Source organism: Vulpes vulpes, chromosome 9, assembly GCF_048418805.1.
Source record: "Vulpes vulpes isolate BD-2025 chromosome 9, VulVul3, whole genome shotgun sequence".
NCBI classification, from domain to species: Eukaryota; Metazoa; Chordata; class Mammalia; order Carnivora; family Canidae; genus Vulpes; species Vulpes vulpes.
In genome coordinates, this window is record NC_132788.1 from 97,906,615 (window position 1) to 97,927,245 (window position 20,631).

General features: G+C 56.7%; 2 protein-coding genes across 2 annotated transcripts; both read left to right on the forward strand.

Moving 5' to 3' along the window:
• Positions 1-454: 454 nt before the first annotated feature.
• On the forward strand, positions 455-13,295 carry IQCN (IQ motif containing N). Its single transcript, XM_025989775.2, has 3 exons — positions 455-538; positions 1,738-5,418; positions 12,355-13,295. Exons 1-3 carry the CDS (start codon positions 455-457, stop codon positions 13,279-13,281), a joined length of 4,692 nt encoding a protein of 1,563 aa, XP_025845560.1. The 3' UTR covers positions 13,282-13,295.
• A 3,918-nt stretch (positions 13,296-17,213) lies between these two features.
• Positions 17,214-19,710, forward strand: CIST1 (colon, intestine and stomach enriched 1). Its single transcript, XM_072722130.1, is given in 3 exon segments — positions 17,214-17,324; positions 17,326-17,491; positions 19,571-19,710. Coding segments are annotated over 3 exon segments (417 nt in total).
• Positions 19,711-20,631: the final 921 nt, after the last annotated feature.

Here is a 20,631-nt window from a genome sequence, read left to right on the forward strand (position 1 = left end):
CTGACAGTTTCCCCATTTGGTCATGATGTGTCCACCCTTTCAATTTTAGCCATTTTTGTGGATCTTGACACCATTTCTAATGGCCGGATAGCATACAACTGTATGAATGTCCTGTTTAATTTAAGCCACCTCCTAAGTTATTTTTAGTTTTTACTCTTCATAAATAATACAGTGATGAACATCCTTGAACACTCTCCTTTATGCACTTGTAACTGACTCTCTAGCAATCACCTTTTTGGTTATTTCTAGTTGATCTGCTTTTACATATAAAAGAACACTAGTGTAAAATTCCTTTTGCATTCATATTTGTGGACTTAAAAGTTTTTGGCTTTTGTTTTGAAATGTTAGGGTTTTTTATTTTTGTTTTTCTTTTAATATCTCTCCTCACATTGGGCTTGAAAACAGAGCCAGCCCAGGGCAGTGTTGCTGTACGTTGCATGGGATGAAAGGCTGAATGAAGGCTGCTTCCTCTTACAAGCTGGCTTCTGAGATTGCACCTTCTTCTCCTGTTCCTCCTCCAACTCTATGGCCTTCCAAGGTATGAAGATGGCTGGGAAAGGGGAATCGGCTGTTTCAGCCAAAAGTTGGGGGTGGGTTTCTGCCCAACAAACATGTTATGCTCCAGGTGACATATCAAGGATGCTTGGCAGTATCCATCCCAATTCCCTCTGAGCTAAGGTGCTTTTGGAAGCCATAGTGATCCCCTCATTCTTCTACCCACCCATCTGCCAGTGATCTACCCATTACCTGTTAATCATTCACCATCTATGCACTGATCCATCCAGCCATTCATCAGTTCACCTCTTATTCATTGATCTCTTCACCAATTCCTTCAGCTCTCTCCATCCACACACTCGTTTATCTACTCAGGTCTTGTCCATCCTCTACTCACTCGTCTGTCCATCCATCCATTCCACCCTTCTTTCCCCTCATGCTTATTCATCCATCCACTCGTTCATCCATTTAACCACTCATCCATCCATCCATCCATCCATCCATCCATCCATCCATCCACCTACCCATCTGTCCATCCATCCATGTGTCCATTTCCTTATTTATTGACCTATTCATCAATTCATTCATCTACTTCATTTACCTATTTATTCTTCCACACAACCCTTTATCCATCTTTCTAACCCATCCACCATTCATTTATCCAGATATATCCATTCAGTATCTATCTACCCAACTTCCAATCCCCTCCATCATTCATTTATGAATATAGCCACCCACCCAACACTCACCTGTCCACAGCCTGGAACCCAGGCCCTTTGACTGAGATGAGGACACAGAAATGACTCAGACCTGGTTCCTACCCTCTATGAATTCACAGTAAACAGGGAGAGGCAAATAACACACACACACACACACACACACACACACACACACACACACACAGAGAGGAAATTTCCCAAATAGTCTGATCAGAGCTATATTCACAGTATGTTCCAGATATAAAGGAAGTTCAAAAAGCAAGAAGGTGATTGGGCTTTCAGCTGAGAATGTGCATGTGCATTGTTGCCAGCACTGAAGTAGCCACAGGATGATGAGGGAGATGTAGATATCAAAGGCCACCTGGGCAGGTAGCTGGGAGAGAGGGGGGCCTACAGAGGAGAGGAGAAAGATTGCAAGGTGTCAGAAACAAGAAGATGTAGGTACTGGAGCGCTTGCTCCAGCCAGGAGACCTCTCATCTCTATGGTTCCACTCTCTGACCACCTCTCTGCCCCCCTCCACAGGCACAGCTGACCCACCCAGGAACCAAGACAATGCAGGAAGCAACACAGCTACAGTTGTCACCTGATGGGCAGAGCTTCTACCAGCCCCAGTCTGTCTCTAATATCCAAGACAGAGCAAGGACACTGAGTCCACAGCCTCAGCACGAGCCACTTGTGTCCAGGGAGACCCTTCTGCAACAGCATGACAAGGACAAGATGGTGTCTCGTCACATCCCACACCTACGGGCTGTGGTTGAGAGCCAGGCCTTCAAGAACGTCCTGGTGGATGAGATGGACATGATGCTCTCCCGCGCAGCCACCCTCATCCAAGCCAACTGGAGAGGCTACCAGCTCCGGCAAAAGCTGATCTCCCAGATGATGGCAGCAAAGGCCATCCAGGAGGCCTGGCGACGCTTCAACACTAGGCGTCTCCTCCGGTCCGGGAAGTTGGTGGAAAAAAAAGTGAGCATGGAAGAGGGGGACATCCCTTACCATGCCCCCCAGCAGGTGCGGTTCCAGCATCCTGGAGAGGGCAAGCCCCCTCTGACCCAGCCTGTCATGGTGAGCAAAGAGACCCAGTTCCCTTCTTCTGACAGCCTGGCTGCCTACACCCACCAGCTGGCCCTGCTCCAGAGCCAGAGTACTCTACAGCTTGGCATGCAGGCTCCTTGTGCCACTGGGGGCCCCAGCGTCACCTTCCTGCCACACCAGACCGTTGCCATCAGACTTCCATGTCCAGTGAGTCTAGACACAAAGTGCCACCCATGCCTGCTGACCAGACCTGTCAGAAATTCCTGCCTTGTCCATGTAGAAGGGGACACGGTGAAGGCCAAGCAAGTAACTGCCAGAGTCAACAAGGCAGGAGCCCCAGGGCCTCCACCATGTGGAAGGTATGCTCAGGCCATTCATGGATCACTCAAGACCCAGACTCAGGCCCACATGGAAGCAGAGGTCCTCAAAGCCCCACCCCAAACAGGCCCAGCACCTGTGATGAACAAGACCCCACCTCAGATGTATCCGGTGGCCGCAGTGACCAAGACCCCACCCCAGCCATGTCCAGTGCCCACGGTAACAATAGCCAAGACCCCACCCCAGATATACCCAGTGTCCCGGATAACCAAGACCCCAACCCAGATGTACCCAGCAGCTGCAATGACCAAGACCCCACTCCAGTCATGCCTGGCAGCCATGATGAACAAGACTCCACCCCAGCCGTGCTCAGTGCCCCTGGTAACAATAACCAAGGCCCCACCCCAGACGTACCCCGTAGCCCCAGTGGCCAAGATCCCACCCCAGACATGCCCAGTGGCTACAATGGCCAAGACCTCACCTCAGGCATCCCAGCCAGTCACAATGATCAAGAGCCCACTTCAGTCATGCCTGGCGGCCATGGTGAACAAGATCCCACCCCAGCCATGCCCAGCAGCCCCAATGTCCAAGACCCCAATCCAGATGCGACCAACAGCCTCAACAACTAACACTGCACCCCAGACACGACCGGCAGCCATGATGGCCAAGATCTCACCACAGATATGCCTGTTGGCCTCTATGATCAAGCCCACAACACAGGCAAGGCCTGTGGCCGCGACGACCAAGACTCCTCCCCAGACGTGCCCAGTGCCTGCTGTGGCCAGGACTCCAACTCAGGTGCGCCCAGCAGCCCCAATGACCAAGACCCCACTGCAGACGTGTCCAGGAGCTGGTGTGGCCAAGACTCCATCTCAGACACTCCCAGGGGCCACAGTGACCAAGACCCCTCCTCAGACGCGTCTGGCAGCCATGGTCACCAAAACCCCAGCCCAATTTCGCTCAATGGCTGCCATCCTCAGGACCCTCTGCCTGCCACCTGCAGCAGCTGGAAATCTGAAGTCTTCGCCTCCAGCAGTGGCAGCAGCTGGAATTCCCAACACCTCATCCCACACATATCTAAATGGACCAAAGGCCAAGGCTGTGGTGAGCACAAAGCAGACAGCAGGCATGGTCAAGATCTCTTCTCACTCATACCTGGCTAATGGAAAGGTCAAATACTTTTCCTCACATCTGGGAGCTGGGGCCCCCAAGGCTCCAGCCAGACCACCTTTGGAAGCTGAAAAACTCAAGGCCGTCTCCCAGAAGCAGGTGAAAACAGGAACAATGTCTAATACCACCATAGCCATTGAAATGCCCCGGGATTCACCCTGGGCAAAAGTGGCTGAAGACAGGAGCAAGTCCTCATTACAGACACACCTGAGGACGGATGTCGTGAAGGTTCAGTCGCAGGTGTATATGCCCATAGAAACAGCCGTGGTCCTGCCCCAGGCACAGTTGGCCACATGTCCAGTCAAGGCCCTGCCCCAGGCACATCTGGATACATGTCTGGCCAAAGCTCTGCCCCAGGAACGGCTGGCCACCTGTTCAACCGCAGCCTCGTCCCAGGGACAGCTGCTTGCGGAACTGACTGCGGCCTTGCCTCGGGCACATCTGGGCACCTGTCTGGCCAAGACCCTGTCCCAGGCACATCCATCGGCCAAGCTGGCCAAGGCCCTGTCCCAGGGACATCCACCTGCTGAGCTGACCACATCTCAGGCTCAGGCACACCTGGGCTCCTGTCTGTCCAAGGCCCTGTCCCAGGCACATTCGCCCGCCAAGCTGACCAAGGCTCCGTCCTTCGCACATCTAGGCACGTGTCTGACCAAGGCACAGTCTCAGGCTCATCTGGCTACAGGAGTGATGAAGGTCCAATCTCAGGCACATCTGCCCACTGGGCTGACCAAGGTGCAATCCCAGGCCCAGCTGGTCACAGAAACAGCCAAGTGCCTCTACGCAGCCCACCAACCTGCTGAGCTCAGCAACAAGACCCAGTCGCAGCCGTTCCTGGCTGGGTTCAAGGCCTCCACCCAGCCCTGCCAGCACGTTGGTGCTCTTGGCCCTCTGCCCCGACCCACACCAGAGGACAGACTGACCCAGATCCAGCCCCATGACTGTGCGCAAGGCAAAGCCACGCAGGACCCACGCCAGGGGGTCTCTGAGGCCCAGAGCATGCTAGTGCCTCTGCTGGCGTCTGCCGGACACCCCGCATGTAACGTGGAATCCTGGGGCGATAGCGGGGCTACCCGGACCCAGTCATCGATGGCCAGCCCTGCCACACCCTGCCAGGAAGACCTGGCGACCTCCCAGCTGGCCTCCCTGTGCGCGGAGCTGGCTGCCGAGCTGGGCTCCCAGGAGGACCTCCGTGCCCTCTTGGCAAAAGCCCTTTCCCAGGGGCAAGTGAGGGCAGCCCTGAACCAGGCTCTGTCCAAGAAAGTTCTGGGCGCCACGATGGCCAAGGCCCTGCCCCAGGGCATGCTGGGCGCAGCGCTGATGAAAGTGCTGTCCTGGGGCGAGCTGGGCCTAGCCCTGTCGCGCACCCTGTCCCCCGGCGAGCTGCGGGCAGAACTCACTAAAGCCAAGCAGGGTAAACTGGCGGACGTGCTCAGCAAGGCCCTGACAGAGGAGGAGTGGGCTGCTCTGAGCCAAGCCCTATGTCAGGGGGAGCTGGGCGCTGTCCTGAGCCAGTCTCTGTCTCAGGCAGCCCTGAGGACTGGAGTCTTCCCCAAGGCCGCCTCGAAAACAGCAGGAAGCAGGATGACTATGGTCCCCACCCCGGTGGAGGTGGACTACAGGGGGAGCCCATCGGCCGCGTGGGTGCCCAACCTAGGCCTCGTGAGACCACAGCCCAGCAAGGTCAGGGTTCCCCAGGACGGGGCCTGGGAGGGCTTCGTCACAGGCTGGCCTGCCGGGTTCTTGGAAGAGATGGGGGATGGGGCCATGCTCGGGAGGTCACCCTGCTCATCGGTGGTCTTTATGGGTGCCTCCCTGGCTAGTAGAGTGATCACCACGATTCATCAGTATCCCCTGATTGCTGCCCTGGACCCCACTCTGTTATGGGAGGTGGAGCCCAGCAGGGCCTCCCCAAACCTTTATTTGAGCCCTGAGGTCAGTAGGGAAAATGCGTGCCTGGCCCCAGGCACCAGTGAATTGGCATCAGATCTCAACCCCATGGAGAGTGACTTGGGCCCTAATTTGCCCAAACCACCCCACCTGCAGCTGCCCCCCAGTCTGTGGCAGCTGCTCATTGCCAATGGCGTGGGCCCAAGCACCAGCCAGCCATTGGTGGCTGGTGGCACAGCCCCAAGCGCCCATAAGCCACACATGGTCAGCAGGGTGGCCTCACGTCGGTGGGCGTCGACCGGGGAGGGCAAGGGGGCCTCAGGTACACTTCCCTGCGCCGCGGGTGGTGGGAGGGCTGCCCATTCCCAGCAGTGTACCGTTACCTACGGGAGATCTGTTTGCTGGGGTCAGCCCTCCGGGATCAACAGGGTGCCCCCCGGTGTGTATCGATCCTCAGCTGCCAAGGTGTCACAACAGCCCTCTGTGGCCCGTGAGGAGACCACACAGAAAACCCCGTCCCCAAATCACAAACGGGCCTCCGCAGCTACCAGGGAGAGAACTAACAAGTCGACCCCAGGTCCACTGAGGGCTGCCAGTATGAGCAAAATGTCTCTGACTCAACCACAGATCCCCAAGGCCTGTGACATCACCCTGGGTCTCTTGCCTGGCTCCACGGTTCCTGGTCATCGCTGGGCCTTCAAGACTCAGGCTGATCCCAGTGTGTTCCCAGCCCCCCCAGGCAATAAGTTGGCACATACTCTTTCCCGTTCGGCCGTCCCTAGGCAGGAGAGGAATCGAACCCAGGGCACCGTTGCCAGTACGTACTGCCCACAGGAGCGAGTGACTGGCCATATACTCACTGAACTGGTGGCCAGTTTGCCCCAGGGTCCAGACAATGACCTGCCTGGAAGGCTCTCTCAAGGCTCCACAGACTATGGCCTAAATGTGAGTAATTCCCAGAGCTCCCTGCCTAGCTGCAGCTCGCTCAGCCTCTCTAGCATGTCTGTGGCCAGTCTGACTGCTGTCGACCTGGTAGAGGAGGAGTCCTGGGAGGCCAACTTGGATGGGGAAATTAATCTAGATACCCTCCTCTCTGGAGAGGCTGTGGGGAGGCTCCAGAAGCCTAGAGATAGGGAAGAAACTAAGAAAGTGGGCCGGGGCCACACAACCCCACGCCTCTACCACCAGCCCTCTGCAGGCTCAAAGCTGATCCCCATTCTGCACCAGAGCTCAGTGTCCGGTCGCGTGACCCTGAGTGTCCACTGGGGCTCAGATGATCAGGATGATGGGGATGTGTCCTCAGGTCAAAGCTCCATGGGTCTGAAGGAAAGCTTATCTCAGAAATCCTACAGGACAGGACTGACCAGAAGTCTGTCTTTGGATAATGTCCCTACCACACATGAGCAGACATCCATAGCCACTCGGTTGACCTCAAGCCTGTCCCAGCCATCGGTAGTCAGTAAGGTGGCTCCAAACCCAGGCCAGCCACTTACGGTCAGTGAGGTTGCCCCCAGCCCATCTGAATTACCTGTGTCTGGTAAGGTCACCCCTAGTCTAACTGAGCCATCTATGGCTAGTAAGGTGACCCTCAGCCTAGGCCAAACATCTATGACCGGTGGGGTGGTCCCCAGCCTAGCCCGGCCATCTGTGACCAGTGGGATCGCCCCTAGCTTAACCCGGCCATCTATATCTGGTGGGGTGGTCCCTAGCTTAGCTCAGGCATCTGTGACTGGAAGGGTGGCCCCCAATCTATCTCAGGCATCTGTGACTGGAAGGGTGGCCCCCAGTCTATCTCAGGCATCTGTGACTGGAAGGGTGGCCCCCAGCCTATCTCAGGCATCTGTGACTGGAAGGGTGGCCCCCAGCCTATCTCAGGCATCTGTGACTGGAAGGGTGGCCCCCAGTCTATCTCAGGCATCTGTGACTGGAAGGATGACCCCCAGCCTATCTCAGGCATCTGTGACTGGAAGGGTGGCCCCCAACCTCACCTGGCCATCTGTGACCCGTGCGGTGGCCCCTAGCCTCGCCTGGCCATCTGTGACCCGTGGGGTGGCTCCCAGCCTCACCCAGGCATCTGTGACCAAGGGGGTATCCCCCAGCCTAGCCCAGCCATCTGTGACCGGTGGGGTGGCCCCCAGCCTAGCTCAGGGATCTATGACTGGTGGGGTGACCCCCAGGCTCGCCCAGCCATCTATGACCAGAGGGGTGCCCCCCAGCCTTGTCCAAGGATCTATGACTGGTGGGGTGACCCCCAGCCTTGCCCGGCCATCTGTGACCAGTGGGGTGGCTCCCAGCCTTGCCCAGGCATTTATGACTGGTGGGGTGGCCCCCAGCCTTGCCCAGGCATCTATGACTGGTGGGGTGACCCCGAGCCTTGCCCAGGCATCTATGACTGGTGGGGTGACCCCCAGCCTCACCCAGCTATCTGTGACCAGTGGGGTGACCCCCAGCCTTGCCCAAGCATCTATGACTGGTGGGGTGGCCCCCAGCCTTGCCCAGGCATCTATGACTGGTGGGGTGACCCCCAGCCTCGCCCAGGCATCTGTGACTGGTGGGGTGACCCCCAGCCTCACCCAGCTATCTGTGACCAGTGGGGTGACCCCCAGCCTTGCCCAAGCATCTATGACTGGTGGGGTGACCCCGAGCCTTGCCCAGGCATCTATGACTGGTGGGGTGACCCCCAGCCTCACCCAGCTATCTGTGACCAGTGGGGTGACCCCCAGCCTTGCCCAAGCATCTATGACTGGTGGGGTGGCCCCCAGCCTTGCCCAGGCATCTATGACTGGTGGGGTGACCCCCAGCCTCACCCAGCTATCTGTGACCAGTGGGGTGACCCCCAGCCTTGCCCAAGCATCTATGACTGGTGGGGTGACCCCCAGCCTCGCCCGGCCATCTGTGACCAGTGGGGTGGCTCCCAGTCTTGCCCAGGCATCTGTGACCAGTGGGGTTGTTCCCAGCCTAGTCCAGGCATCTGTGACCAGTGGGGTGGCCCCCAGCCTTGCCCAGGCATCTATGACTGGTGGGGTGGCCCCCAGCCTAGTTCAGGCATCTGTGACTGGTGGGGTGGCCCCCAGCCTATCTCAGGCATCTACGACCGGTGGGGTGACCCTCAGCCCGGCACAGCCGTCTGTGAGTGGCGGGGTGGCCCCCAGCCTATCTCAGGCATCTGTGACCAGTGGGTTGGCCCCCAGCCAGGCTAAGTCATCTGTAACTAAGCTGTCTATGACAAGTGGTGTAACTAGCCTAGCTAAACCATCTATAACTAAGCCATCTGTGACCAGTGGGGTAACCCCCAGCCTGGTTAAGCCATCTATGACTGATGGGGTGGCCCCCACCGTAGCCCAGCCACCAGTGACTGGTGCAGTGGCTCCCAGCCCAGCTCAGGCATCCATGGCCTGTGTGGTGGCCTCCAGCCTAAGCCAGCCAGCAGTGACCAGTGGAGTGGCTCCCAGCCTAGCACAGCCATCTATGATTGGTGGGATAGCCCCCAGCCTAGGCCAGCCAGCAGTGGCCTGTGTGGTGGCCCCCAGCCTAGGCCAGCCATCAGTGGCCTGTGTGGTGGTCTCCACCCTAGCCCAGCCATTTGTGGCCAACAGGGGGCCCCTCAGCCTATTCCAGCCATCTGTAATTGGTGGTGCTGGTTGCACTGCTGGCCAGTCAAATTGGATGCCTAAGGTGGGTTCAAATGTACCATCAAGGGTGGATGCAGTGGCCTCTAGCCTGCATCATCCATCATTTGTGACTGAAATCCCTGCGGGTACATCATATCCCCCTACAACTAGCAGCATGGGCCAAGATCTGAACCAGTCATCTGTGGCCACTGAGATGGCCCTATGTCAAGAGCCTGTAATGGTTGATGGGGTGGCCTCAAACCCCCAGGCCCCTGAGTTCAAGGAGGTGCCCCTGGCATTTCATCAGCCACTCAGTGTCAGTGGGGGGCACCCAAACATAACCGAACATTCTGCTGTCACTCTCTCCGCCCCAAATATCTACCAGACATCCGGGGCTAGTGGAGAGGACTCTTGTCTAGACCGAGTTACCAGTATATCTCCGGGGCCTCTGTTCAGGGGCATGGCTGCAAGCATCTCCCCCGGCGCTATGGCTGCTAGCATGTTCCCAAATATGTCTAGGGGGACCCTGGCTGCTGGTATGTTCCTCAGTATGTCTCCAGGACCTATGTCTCCGGGCATGACAGGGAGTGTGTGCCAGGGGAGTGTGGCGACTAGTATGGGCCAATTTCAAGTAGTCAGCGGCATGGCTCCCATTGCATTCCCAGCCTCCGTGGCAGGGGCCCCTTTGATTCACGAACAAGCCACAGAGGTGGGTCCTGGTTTCTCTCAGGCTTCAGTGCCCAACAGACTGGGTATGAGGCCATTCAGGTTTTCTCAAGCCAATGCAGACCCCACCATGTCTCAGGTCAATGTTGATCTACCAGTATCTTTGAACAACCAGCATCCTCCTGTGTCCACAGTTGTGGCATCCGGTTACCAACAAGCTGATGCTTTCAGCCAGGAGCCCCTGATGGGCACAGCTAGTGGCCTGGTGCCAGGTTCTGTAGCCACCAGGATGCCCGCAGCCCTGGCCCCGGGTACTGCGGCCAGTGGTGTGGCCCCCAGCCTTCCCCCAGAGTCTGTGATCAGGGGCGTGGGCCAGAGCCTGCCTCCAGGGCCGGTGATCAGTGGTGTGCCTCCCCACCTTCCACCCAGTTACGTGATCAGTGGTGTGGCTCCAACCTTTCCCGTAGGGTCTGTGATCTGTAGTATCAGCCACAGCCTTCCCCCAGGATCTGTGATTAGCGGCATGGGCCAGGGTCTTCCTCCAGAACCCATGGCCAGTGCTGTGGCCCCGAGCTTTCCTCCAGGTTCTGCGGCTAGTAGGGAGTCCCCTAGTCTGACGGCAGCATCTGGGGGTGGTGGGAAGAGACAAACCCTCTCCATGAGACCCTCAGTTAGTTTCACTGCTCCAAGCCTAATCCCAGGTTCAGTGTCAAACGAGACAGACACAAATATCTCTCCTGAGTCTGTGGCTTCTAGTGTGTTTCCAACATCTGTGGCTGGAGAACTGAATCAGGGACTGGTTCTGGGGTCCACAGCTAACGCAGCCGGTGTGCCCTCCACAGTCGGAAATGTGGCCCAGAGCCTTCCCCAGGGGTCCATGCTGGTTGGGATCACTCCCCGTCCTTACCATGGAGCCCTGGCTGGAGAAGGGTCTATAGCCCCCTTCCAGGCATCCCATACCACTAGCCTGGCTCAGCTTCATCCCCAGGGCTTGGAAGCTAGTGACACAACCAGGAGAGGACACCAAGTGCCCACAGTTCTACAAAGAGCCTCACAGTTGAACCACACCCTTGAGACGATGCCATTTGAGGCCACAGATGACCAGGCCGTGATGAAGCCAGAGGGCCTGGACAAGGGTCTGTCCCAGGTGTCCATATCCAGTGGGGACTCCATGGTCCTTGATGCAACCCCATGGATGTTCCATAGTCCCCTGTCAGGTGACATTAACGACAGCCACGAATTCCTTCCCGACAGTCAAAGACCACTGTTGGAGAAGGTAGCTCCCAACCAGACTGAATCTCTGACCAGTGGCATGGCTCCTGTCCCTCCCCAGCCCCTGAATGTTGCCAACCACTCCATGGCTGGTAGTGCCACCCCAACTCTGCAGCAGAGGTCAGCAACCAGTTGGCGGCCCCCCAGCTCCCACTTTGTGACTGCTAGCAGGGTCCCCAGTGTGCTCATGGAGTCTGTCAGGGCTCCTGGGGCCCTCTTGGCTCAACAGGCATCGATGGCTCACATCATACCCCAGAGCCCCTCAGTGGCTCACATCATACCCCAGAGCCCCTCAGTGGCTCACATCATACCCCAGAGCCCCTCAGTGGCTCACATCATACCCCAGAGCCCCTCAGTGGCTCACATCATACCCCAGAGTCCCTCGGTGGCTCACATCATACCCCAGAGCCCCTCAGTGGTTCATATCATACCCCAGAGCCCCCCAGCGCCTCACATCATACCCCAGAGCCCCTCGGTGGCTCACATCATACCCCAGAGCCCCACAGTGACTCAGGTGCCCCAGAGCCCTGCCTATAATATGGGGGCTTCTACTATAGTTTCAGGGTCACCCAAGCTGGCCCATAGCAGTCCTACGGCATTCAGCTTGCACCCAGGATCTATAACTGGGATGGGGACCCCAAGCACTTCCCAGAGGTCAGCAACCACCCACAAGGCCTCCCATGTGTCGCTTTGTCCATCCAGCACTAGTGGGATGGCATCTGATGGGTTCCAGGTAGCAGCTGTCCCCAGGGCACACCAGAAGCCAGTGTCTGGGGACCTGGCTCAGAACAACCACAAGTTTCTTGGCTCTAGAAAATCCTATAGGTCCATACATGGTTATTCCGTCTCAGACATGCTAGACAGTAACATAGCCAAGGTTGTGCCCTTGCATGAAGTGCAGGAGCACACCTACAGGTCCTCACAGGAAAGTCCCAAACACTCCAAGAGTGCGCCACCCGTCATAACACCAATCATCCGCACCACTGAGGTGGCACACAACACGGCCACCTCTAGGCTGCACCCAGGGCTTCGGAGGGTGTCTCTGGGCTATGAGTCCTCACCTGACGGCTCCCGGAGGCCCCTTTTAGCCCAGGAGTCGATGGAGGGGTCTCTGGATTTCCGTAGCGCCGGGGCTCCTGTAGACAGTGACAGGGCATCCCTGACTCCCACTGTACTCCAGGGCCCCGTGGATGCTGGCATAGCTGGTGGCCAAGCATGGAACTCTGCCGTCCCCAGTGTAGCGGTCGGGCCCATGAGCAGCGCAGTGGCCCCTGGTGGCGCGTGGGATCTGGCCAGGGCTTCTGTGCCATGGGACACCGTGGGCAGAGAGGCAGCGGCGGATCCCAGACAGTCGGGGAAGCTGGTGGCATCGATGCAGGCTGTGGAGAAGATAATCATCCATGCTGTGGTCACTATCCAGGCATGCGCACGTGGCTACCTGGTGCGCCGTACCGTCAAGGTGTGGCACCAGTGGGCCATCATCATCCAGGCTGCCTGGCGCGGCTACCGTGTGCGGCGGGACTTAGCCCGGCTCTCTCGAGCCGCCACCACCATCCAGGCTGTGTGGCGAGGCTTCCTCACTCGCCGGCCCGAGACTCAGCAAACCATGCTCCCGGCCATGTGGTGCAAAATGGGCAGCAGGACCAGGTCAGCATCCGACCACCGCTGCTTCCAGTCGTGCCAGCCACACATCTGCGCCCTCTGCCAGTCACTGAGTCCCAGGCTGGGGAGCCCGCCCAGCGTGGTGATGCTCGTGGGTTCCAGCCCCCGCACGTGCCACATGTGTGGCCACACGCTGCCCACTCGGGTGGTGCATGGCATGGGCCGGGGCTCCATAGTCCAGGCTGGCTTGCCGTGGGGCTGCGCCACCCAGATGAATTCCCGGAGCCCCCGGCTGTCCCGTCGCCGGATTAAGGCGGCCACGGCCATCCAGTCGGCCTGGAGAGGCTTCAGCGTACGCCGCCGTCTGAAGCAGCAGCAGATGGCAGCCAAGATGCTTCAAGCCACCTGGCGCGGCCATCGCACCCGGGCCTCCCTCACTACGGACGCGCTCTTGGGGCCGGCAGCGTGGGACAGCTCGCAGCACATGCAGTGGCCAGGTGTCTAGAACATCGGCTGACTAGTGGGGGGGGACACCAGGGGAGGGACAGTGTGGCTCTCTGGGTCTAATGAATAAAGCCCTCCACAGCCTGGGTCTTGGTCCACCTGTGTTCATGAAGGTGTCTTGGGCATGGTTGGCGGGATGGGGGGTAGGAGAATTGGGAGGGTCTGGAGCATCCTGGATGGGAGAGGCCCTAAATTTCCCCTCCAGCCATGCAGTTAGTACATGGGGTCTGTGGCTGGGATCGGAACCCTCAGCCTCTTCCAGAGCTCAGAGCCAACCATGTGGCCCCACATATATTACTGTGTCTATTGGGGCCTAATGGGGTGGAGTCCAGTCAGTTCCAGATGAAAGCTGTCCCCAGTACATTCCAGAAGCCAGTGTTGGGAAGGCTGGCCTAAAATGGCTGCCATGAGATTGTTGGTCCTAGAAAAATCCTACAGGTGCATGAGTGTGTGCCTCGTTCAAGAAATGCTAGGCGGGGGATCCCTGGGTGGCGCAGCGGTTTGGTGCCTGTCTTTGGCCCAGGGCGCAATCCTGGAGACCCGGGATCGAGTCCCACGTCGGGCTCCCGGTGCATGGAGCCTGCTTCTCCCTCTGCCTGTGTCTCTGCCTCTCTCTCTCTCTCTCTCTCTGTGTGACTATCATAAATAAATAAAAATTAAAAAAAAAGAAAAGAAAAAAGAAATGCTAGGCAGATCCAGCCACTTCCTGATTCGGGACACACATATAACGGGGGACAGAGAGAGGGAGAGGGCGACTCCAGAGGGGGCAGCCTGGGCGGAGGAGGGGCAGAGGAGGGTGGTGGCATGGATTTGGGGCAGCTGCGGAGGGAGCCACAGAGTGAAGGGGCAGGGGAGCAGGTGGGGCAGGAGGGTCTTGAGGGGATAGGGAGAGTTTGAGGGCTTCAGGGTGGACTGTGGTCCCGGAGCGGTTTCTAGGAGAGGTAAGGGGTCCAGGTGGAGAGCCGGCGGGGAGTGGCATCCCATGCAACAGTAGCAGCACCCAGAGGCCCCACATCCCCAGGCCCCACATGTGCACAGCCCCACATGCCGCGAGCAGCGTGCGTGTGCACCTGCAGGTGTAAAGAGCACCTGGCCCCACACCTGCGAAGAACCCGCCTTTTGTCCTTCCCACACAGGAATGGCAGGCTCCCAGCTGCCCCGCCACTTCTGCTGCTGGTTCTGGTGCTGCTGGGGAATTTCTCTTCACAGACACCTCCAGAGGTAAGAACAGGGAAGGAGGTGGCCTGGCTTCCAGGAAGCTGGAGCAGACTTGGGGCCCAGCTGCACACCTGGCTTCTGGAGCCCTCCTTCAGGCCACACTGGGCAGCCTGCCCCCCCCCACCTCCCCCCAAAACTTGAAGGGCCGGATTTCAAAAGTCCGTTTCTTTTAGCCAGCCCCCCCCCCCTCCCCGCCAGAGAAAGGAGTGAGGACCCCAGGGCAATGGTGGGGGGGTGGACACGAGAGCTCACTTCCCGGCCGCAAAGCATTTATGGCTCCCAGGAGACTTTCTTGGCACCTGACTTAATTTCCATCTGCTGCTCCCTAAGATGGTTCCCAGAGTGCAGGATGGTTTAGCTCAGATCCTCCTCCCCCCGCCCTCCATCTCCCACCAGGCCATTGCTCTCTCTGACCCCATGCCCCAGCCCCAAATCTGGAATATCCAGTGGACACCACCACGCATGGCACTCTTCCTGCAGGCAAGGGCTTTGCTCAGAAGGCACATTTACCCTCATTGCGGAGCCCAGGAAACCAAGGCGGAGGCAAGCCGAGTCTCCCAGCTGTGCCAGGCCCAGGTTAGAACCAGATGACTTGGCTCTTGCCAGCCTCCGGGTCTAGGACTCTCTGGGCAAAGCAAACTCCTGGCACAGTGCGTGGGAAGAGCCCCCCTTCACCTTCCGGTCAGGTCTCCCGCAGCTCATGTGCACCTGCCAGCTCTGTGCTGGGCGCTCAGCAGAGCTTGTGTCCTCCTCCGCCTCCTCTTTCAAGTCCCACTGCTATTCTCCCGTTCACGTGAAAAGTTTGGCTCTCTAGGGTCCTGGCATGGCTGGGGATTCACTGTGGCCCTGAGTAATCTTCTGATTTCAGCAGAAATTCCTCAGTGATGGGAAGCAGTCTGGGGAAGCTGGCCTCTTGGTCCTTGACTCCTTGGAGGTCATTAAGGGGCCCTCTTACCATCTTCCCAGTCACCTGAGGCCAGACTCATACCATTCTGAGCCTCTGTTCCCCATGTGTGAAATGGGAATGCCATCAGGCCAGTGCATGGTGCCTCTTCTAGATTTCTCTGTCATTCCCCACAGAGCTTGGGAGACTGGACAGAGAACTGGCGGCGGCGGTGGTGGTGGTGGTGAGGTGTCTGTGTGTAGACCCAGCTCCCTCCTGGGGCCAGCACTGGATGTTACTTCTGCATTTTTGATGCCTGGGGTGAGGCAAAAGAGGAAGCATACAGACTCACCCAGGGCAGAGTGGATGGGGTGGGGCAGGGAGCCGTTGATGGATGAACTGGCAAGCTGCTAAAATGCCTAGGAGCCCAGAACTGGGAAGTAAAACATTTACCCACCCTCAGTCTAGCTCCTGGGCTCAGTGCCTGGGATGGGGTAGGAGCCAGGGAGTGGCTGGAACAAAGCAGGGTAGATTTCCAGAGACCCAATCCTCTGATTCTTCCCAGAGCCCAGACTTCTAAGCCAGGCCCTCATTAAGGACTCTGAGTTTAGCCTTGGGGACCTTCCAGGTATCTGGTGAAGAAGATTAGGGCTGATTCCTACCCCCACCCCACCCCTGAGAGCTCGGAGGTGGATCCGTGCAGATGAGCACCACTGAATACCTACTAGGTGCCAAACCTATGTGAGCATTCAGAGGCTCTGCCTCATGATGATATCCATTCGACAGACAAAGAAACTGAGTCCCAGAAAGTTTAAGAGAGTTCCCCAGGGGGACCTGGCTGGCTCAGTTGGTGGAGTGTGCAACTCCTAATCTCAGGGTCATGCGTTCAAGCCCCACATTGGGAGGGTGGGGTTTACTTAAAGAAAGAGTTCCCCAGCAGGCTGCCTGGGTTCAGAGGACCTCTAGAGCCCTGAAACAAGAATAGGGGCTGGGAGGGCTTGACCTGGCCTGGAACCCTGGCTGTGGGACTTCGGACAAGGGTGCTTTGTTTTCCACTGAGCACTTGCATGGTGCACTAAATCCCTCAGGTCTTGCTGAGAGGCAGGTGTTTGCTATCTGGGATAATAAGGAAGTTGACATCCAGAGAAGGGCTGGGGCCAGGGCTGGGGCTGGAGCTGGGGCTGCACACCCTCATTCCCGACCATCTCCTCCTCACACCCTCCATGGTGGTTTCCTTCCCTGGGTTATTTTTGCTGGTGCTCTTGGAGAGCGGGGTGGAGAAGCCAACTTCCAAGGTACAGCTCCTCCAGTTCAGTGGAAACCTCCACCAACCACTTCAGCACCCCCGAGTTCAGAGACAGGCTCGACCATCCATCCCAGAACCCCAAGTTTGGAGACAGGCTTGTTAAAACAGAAAATTCAATGGAGTAAAATGTGAAGATCTAAATGACTGTATTGATGATTCATGAATTGGGTAGCATCCCATCTTAGCAGATACAAAGGAGTTCTGAGGAGCTGTACAGAATAGAAGCCTCTTATAGCCTCTTATAGGAAGAGAAGGGAAGTTTCTAGCAAAGGCAAGTTTACCTTCCTTTGGGGGAAAGCAGAGGAGAGGCATCTGTTGGGCAGATTATCTCCCACGGGCTGACCAGATCAATCCAGATCGATGGGGCAAAGGTCATACTTTGGTGGGAGGTGTGGAAACCCCAATTCGATCAGGTATTAAGTCTTGGTTTGCTGATGTGGAGCTTAGCACAAGTGACTCCATTTTGGACCTGTTTCCTTTTTAGCAGACTCAATGGAGCGGCGCCCCTAGTTCAGGGGAAGACTCCATGATCTCCCATAGGTCTTCAAGTTCAGAGGCAAACCCCACCATCCAGCCCAGCTCCAGCTCCACAAGTCCAGGGTTGGCGCCCACCTTCCCACAACCAGAAACAGTCACCCCCTCCCAGTTCTGGCTCCCCCGGTTCAGAGCTCACCACTACCTCCCACTCCCCAAATTCCACCACCTTGACCCTGCATTGGAGCTCCTCTTCTCCCAGCCCCAGAACAGAGCCCCCCTCCATGCCGTCCAACACCACTGATGGGACCTCTGTGGCCCCTGGCCCTGGTGAGTGCTGAGAGTTTTGGAGGTTGGGGGAGTGGTTGGGGGTACCAGGCTGCAGTTCTGCGATCGGCCACCAGGGAGAGACACAGACCTGCGAATATGTGCAAGAAGGGCTTCTCCCCACCCTCCGCCAGGTGTCACCTAAAGCCCTCAGGCCTTCATTCTATGCACTTTAATTGAGCACCTAGTGTGTATCAGATCCTGGAGACACAGCTTTGTTGGGAGACAGATTATGAGTAAATTATAGACTTGTTTCTAGGGGATCCCTGGGTGGCTCAGCGGTTTAGTGCCTGCCTTCAGCCCAGGGCCTGTTCCTGGAGTCCTGGGATGGAGTCCCACGTCGGGCTCCCTGCATGGAGCCTGCTTCTCCCTCTGCCTGTGTCTCTGCCTCTCTCTCTCTCTCTATGTATATATATATATATATATGAAATCTTTAAATTATAGACTTGTTTCTAAAAGAACAAAATAAACAGGATAAGGAATCAGAATGCAAATACAGGCTGATTGAATGGTTTTCCCCCCATTTTTAAAAAGATTTTTTAAAAAGATTTTATTTATTTATTCATGAGACACACACACACACACACACACACACAGAGAGAGGTAGAGACACAGGCAGAGGGAGAAGCAGGCTCCATGCAGGGAGCCTGATGTGGGACTCGATCCCGGGTCTCCAGGATCAGACCCTGGGCTGAAGGCAGCGCTAAACCGCTGAGCCACCCGGGCTGCCCTAAAAAGATTTTTTTTAAAGATTTTATTTATTTATTCATGATAGTCACAGAGAGAGAGGGGGGCAGAGACACAGGCAGAGGGAGAAGCAGGCTCCATGCAGGGAGCTCGACGTGGGATTCGATCCCGGGTCTCCAGGATCGCGCCCTGGGCCAAAGGTAGGCGCTAAACTGCTGCGCCACCCAGGGATCCCTAAAAAGATTTTTTTAAAAAAAGATTTTATTCGTTTATTCATGAGAAACAGAGACATAGGCAGAGGAAGAAGCAGGCACCCCATAGGGAGCCCAATGCAGCAGGACTTGATCCCAAGACCCCGAGATCACCCCCTGAGTCGGAGGCAGACGACACTCAACCTCTGAGCCACCCAGGTGTCCCTAAAAACTTCTATTTATTAAGTAGCCTCTACCCACACATAGGGCTCGGACTCACAACCCCAAGATCAAGAGTTGCATGCTAGGATTGAAAGTTTTAAAGAGCGGTCAACAAATGTCTCAGTTTGAAGGAGGTGAAGGAGGGAGTCACATAGACATCTAAAGGGAGAGCAGCCCATGTAGGAGGCACAGCCTGCAGCAAGGTCCAGAGGTTACACTGTGCCTGGTCCATATGAGAATGAGGTGAGTGGGGCGACTGAGTGGGGTACTGGTGCGGGGCAGCGAGGGCAGGGTATTGCAGAGTGCGACCACACAGGGCCCCGGGGATTCAGCGGAAGCCAAGCACTGCTAAGGAGTTTAGGAAAATTTGTTATTCAAAATAATATGTTGTCTCCTTTTTTAAAAAAAATATTTTATTTATTTATTCATGAGAGACAGAGAGAGAGAGAGAGAGAGGCAGAGACACAGGCAGAGGGAGAAGAAGCAGGCTCCATGACAGGAGCCCGATGTGGGACTCGATCCCGGGTCTCCAGGATCACACCCTGGGCCGAAGGCAGGGCTAAATCACTGAGCCACCCGGGCTGCCCCATATGTTGTCTCCTAAATGTCCAAAGGGTGATGACATGCTTGAAGTCGCAGAGTATGAACCATCTTCAGAAAAGCATTGACTTTTGCATGTGTCCTCAGCTTGTTTGCTGCATTTGGGTACAGAATTCTAGACTAGATTTTTCTCACTTTGCAAGAACACCTGAGAGTGGCCAACGAGGGCAGCAAAAACACAGAGAATGGAACGAATGCCTTATTGGCAAATAATACTGAAAATGAAAAGGACAAAAATGTGCTTTAAAAAAGTGACAGCTGCAACAGGAGAGGGAAATGAGCACGGCTTCCTGGGAAGGAGGCTCTGAAAAACTCTGGGCCCTGGTGGGTGTTTTGGCCTTGGGAGGACTGGGGACTGGGGCTGATTCGCCTCCTCTCTCAGCTCCAGGTGACACCGGGGCCCCTGAATTGCACAGGAACCCAGGCGTGGTGGTGGCTGTGTGTCTGCTGGTGTCTGTTTTGCTCCTTGGGGCTGTGCTAATGGCTGTGAGGTGCCACCACCGGGGTGTGTCTAAGTCCTAGAAGTGGCATGAGATAGCGTGGTGAGGTGGGGCTGGGCTACAGGGATGGCCCTCCCAAAGCCCTGAATGTCCTCGTGTGTGCATTCCTCCTCCAGGGAGCTGGGAGCCAAAGGTCATATTTTGCCCATCACCCACCAGAGTGATCTCCATGGGGCTGAGAAGGAGGGGGGCTTGGATGGGGCAAGAGCACCTGGGAGGGGCTAGCCTTGCCAGAGTAAAGCCCTTACTGTTCCTCTGTGGCCTCCTGAGTCATGGACTCCTGTGACAAACATTTCTGGGTGCCTACTATGTGCTGGGGTCAAAGTGGGGACCATTTCTCTACCCTCATGGGGCCCATAGTCTCAAAGGTGGGAACAGACGATAGCCAGGGGCTCAAATGACATCATTTCAGATGGCACAGAGGGTCATGGAGTCACAGATTGGGGCTGTGGCCACATCCCAAGGGCCTATGTGTGCAGGTTTTTTGAGAGGGTGGAGAGGGCTTGATATTTCAACCAAGACCTGAGAGGTGGGAAGGACCCTCCTTGGAGAAAGTTGAGAGAACAGGCGTCCAGGAAGCAGGCACAGCAAGCGCAAAGGCCCTGTGGTAGGAAGAACTTGAAATATTTGGGAAACAACAAAGAAGTGAGTGGAGTCAAAGTAGGGTGAGGGAGAGGTGAGTGGGGCGCTGCACTGGCTAGGGGTTTTGGCCCAAACATCACCAGCCAGTAAGTTCCACAATCTGGTAGGTCTTCCTTCAAGTCTTTGGGAGGGCAGATCGGCAGGGGGAGAAGGCTTTCCTGGGGCAGGAACAACCTGTGCAAAGGCTTGGAGGCAGGAAAGCACCAGAAGCAGGCTGAGAACGGGGAGTCCAAATGGCTCCCCCACCTGATTTTCTCAGTTCTGTTTCCTTGGGTCTGAGCCCGGGGCCCCCACTTTCTCC

What these genes read in the sequence shown, in the direction of transcription:
- IQCN (XM_025989775.2), top strand. Translation starts at nt 455, where the DNA reads ATGAAGGCTGCTTCCTCTTACAAGCTGGCTTCTGAGATTGCACCTTCT. An exon ending in CAACTCTATGGCCTTCCAAG is followed by an intron (nt 539 to 1,737) that starts GTATGAAGATGG and finishes CCCCCTCCACAG; the next exon opens with GCACAGCTGACCCACCCAGG. An exon ending in TGAGACCACAGCCCAGCAAG is followed by an intron (nt 5,419 to 12,354) that starts GTCAGGGTTCCC and finishes ACTGTACTCCAG; the next exon opens with GGCCCCGTGGATGCTGGCAT.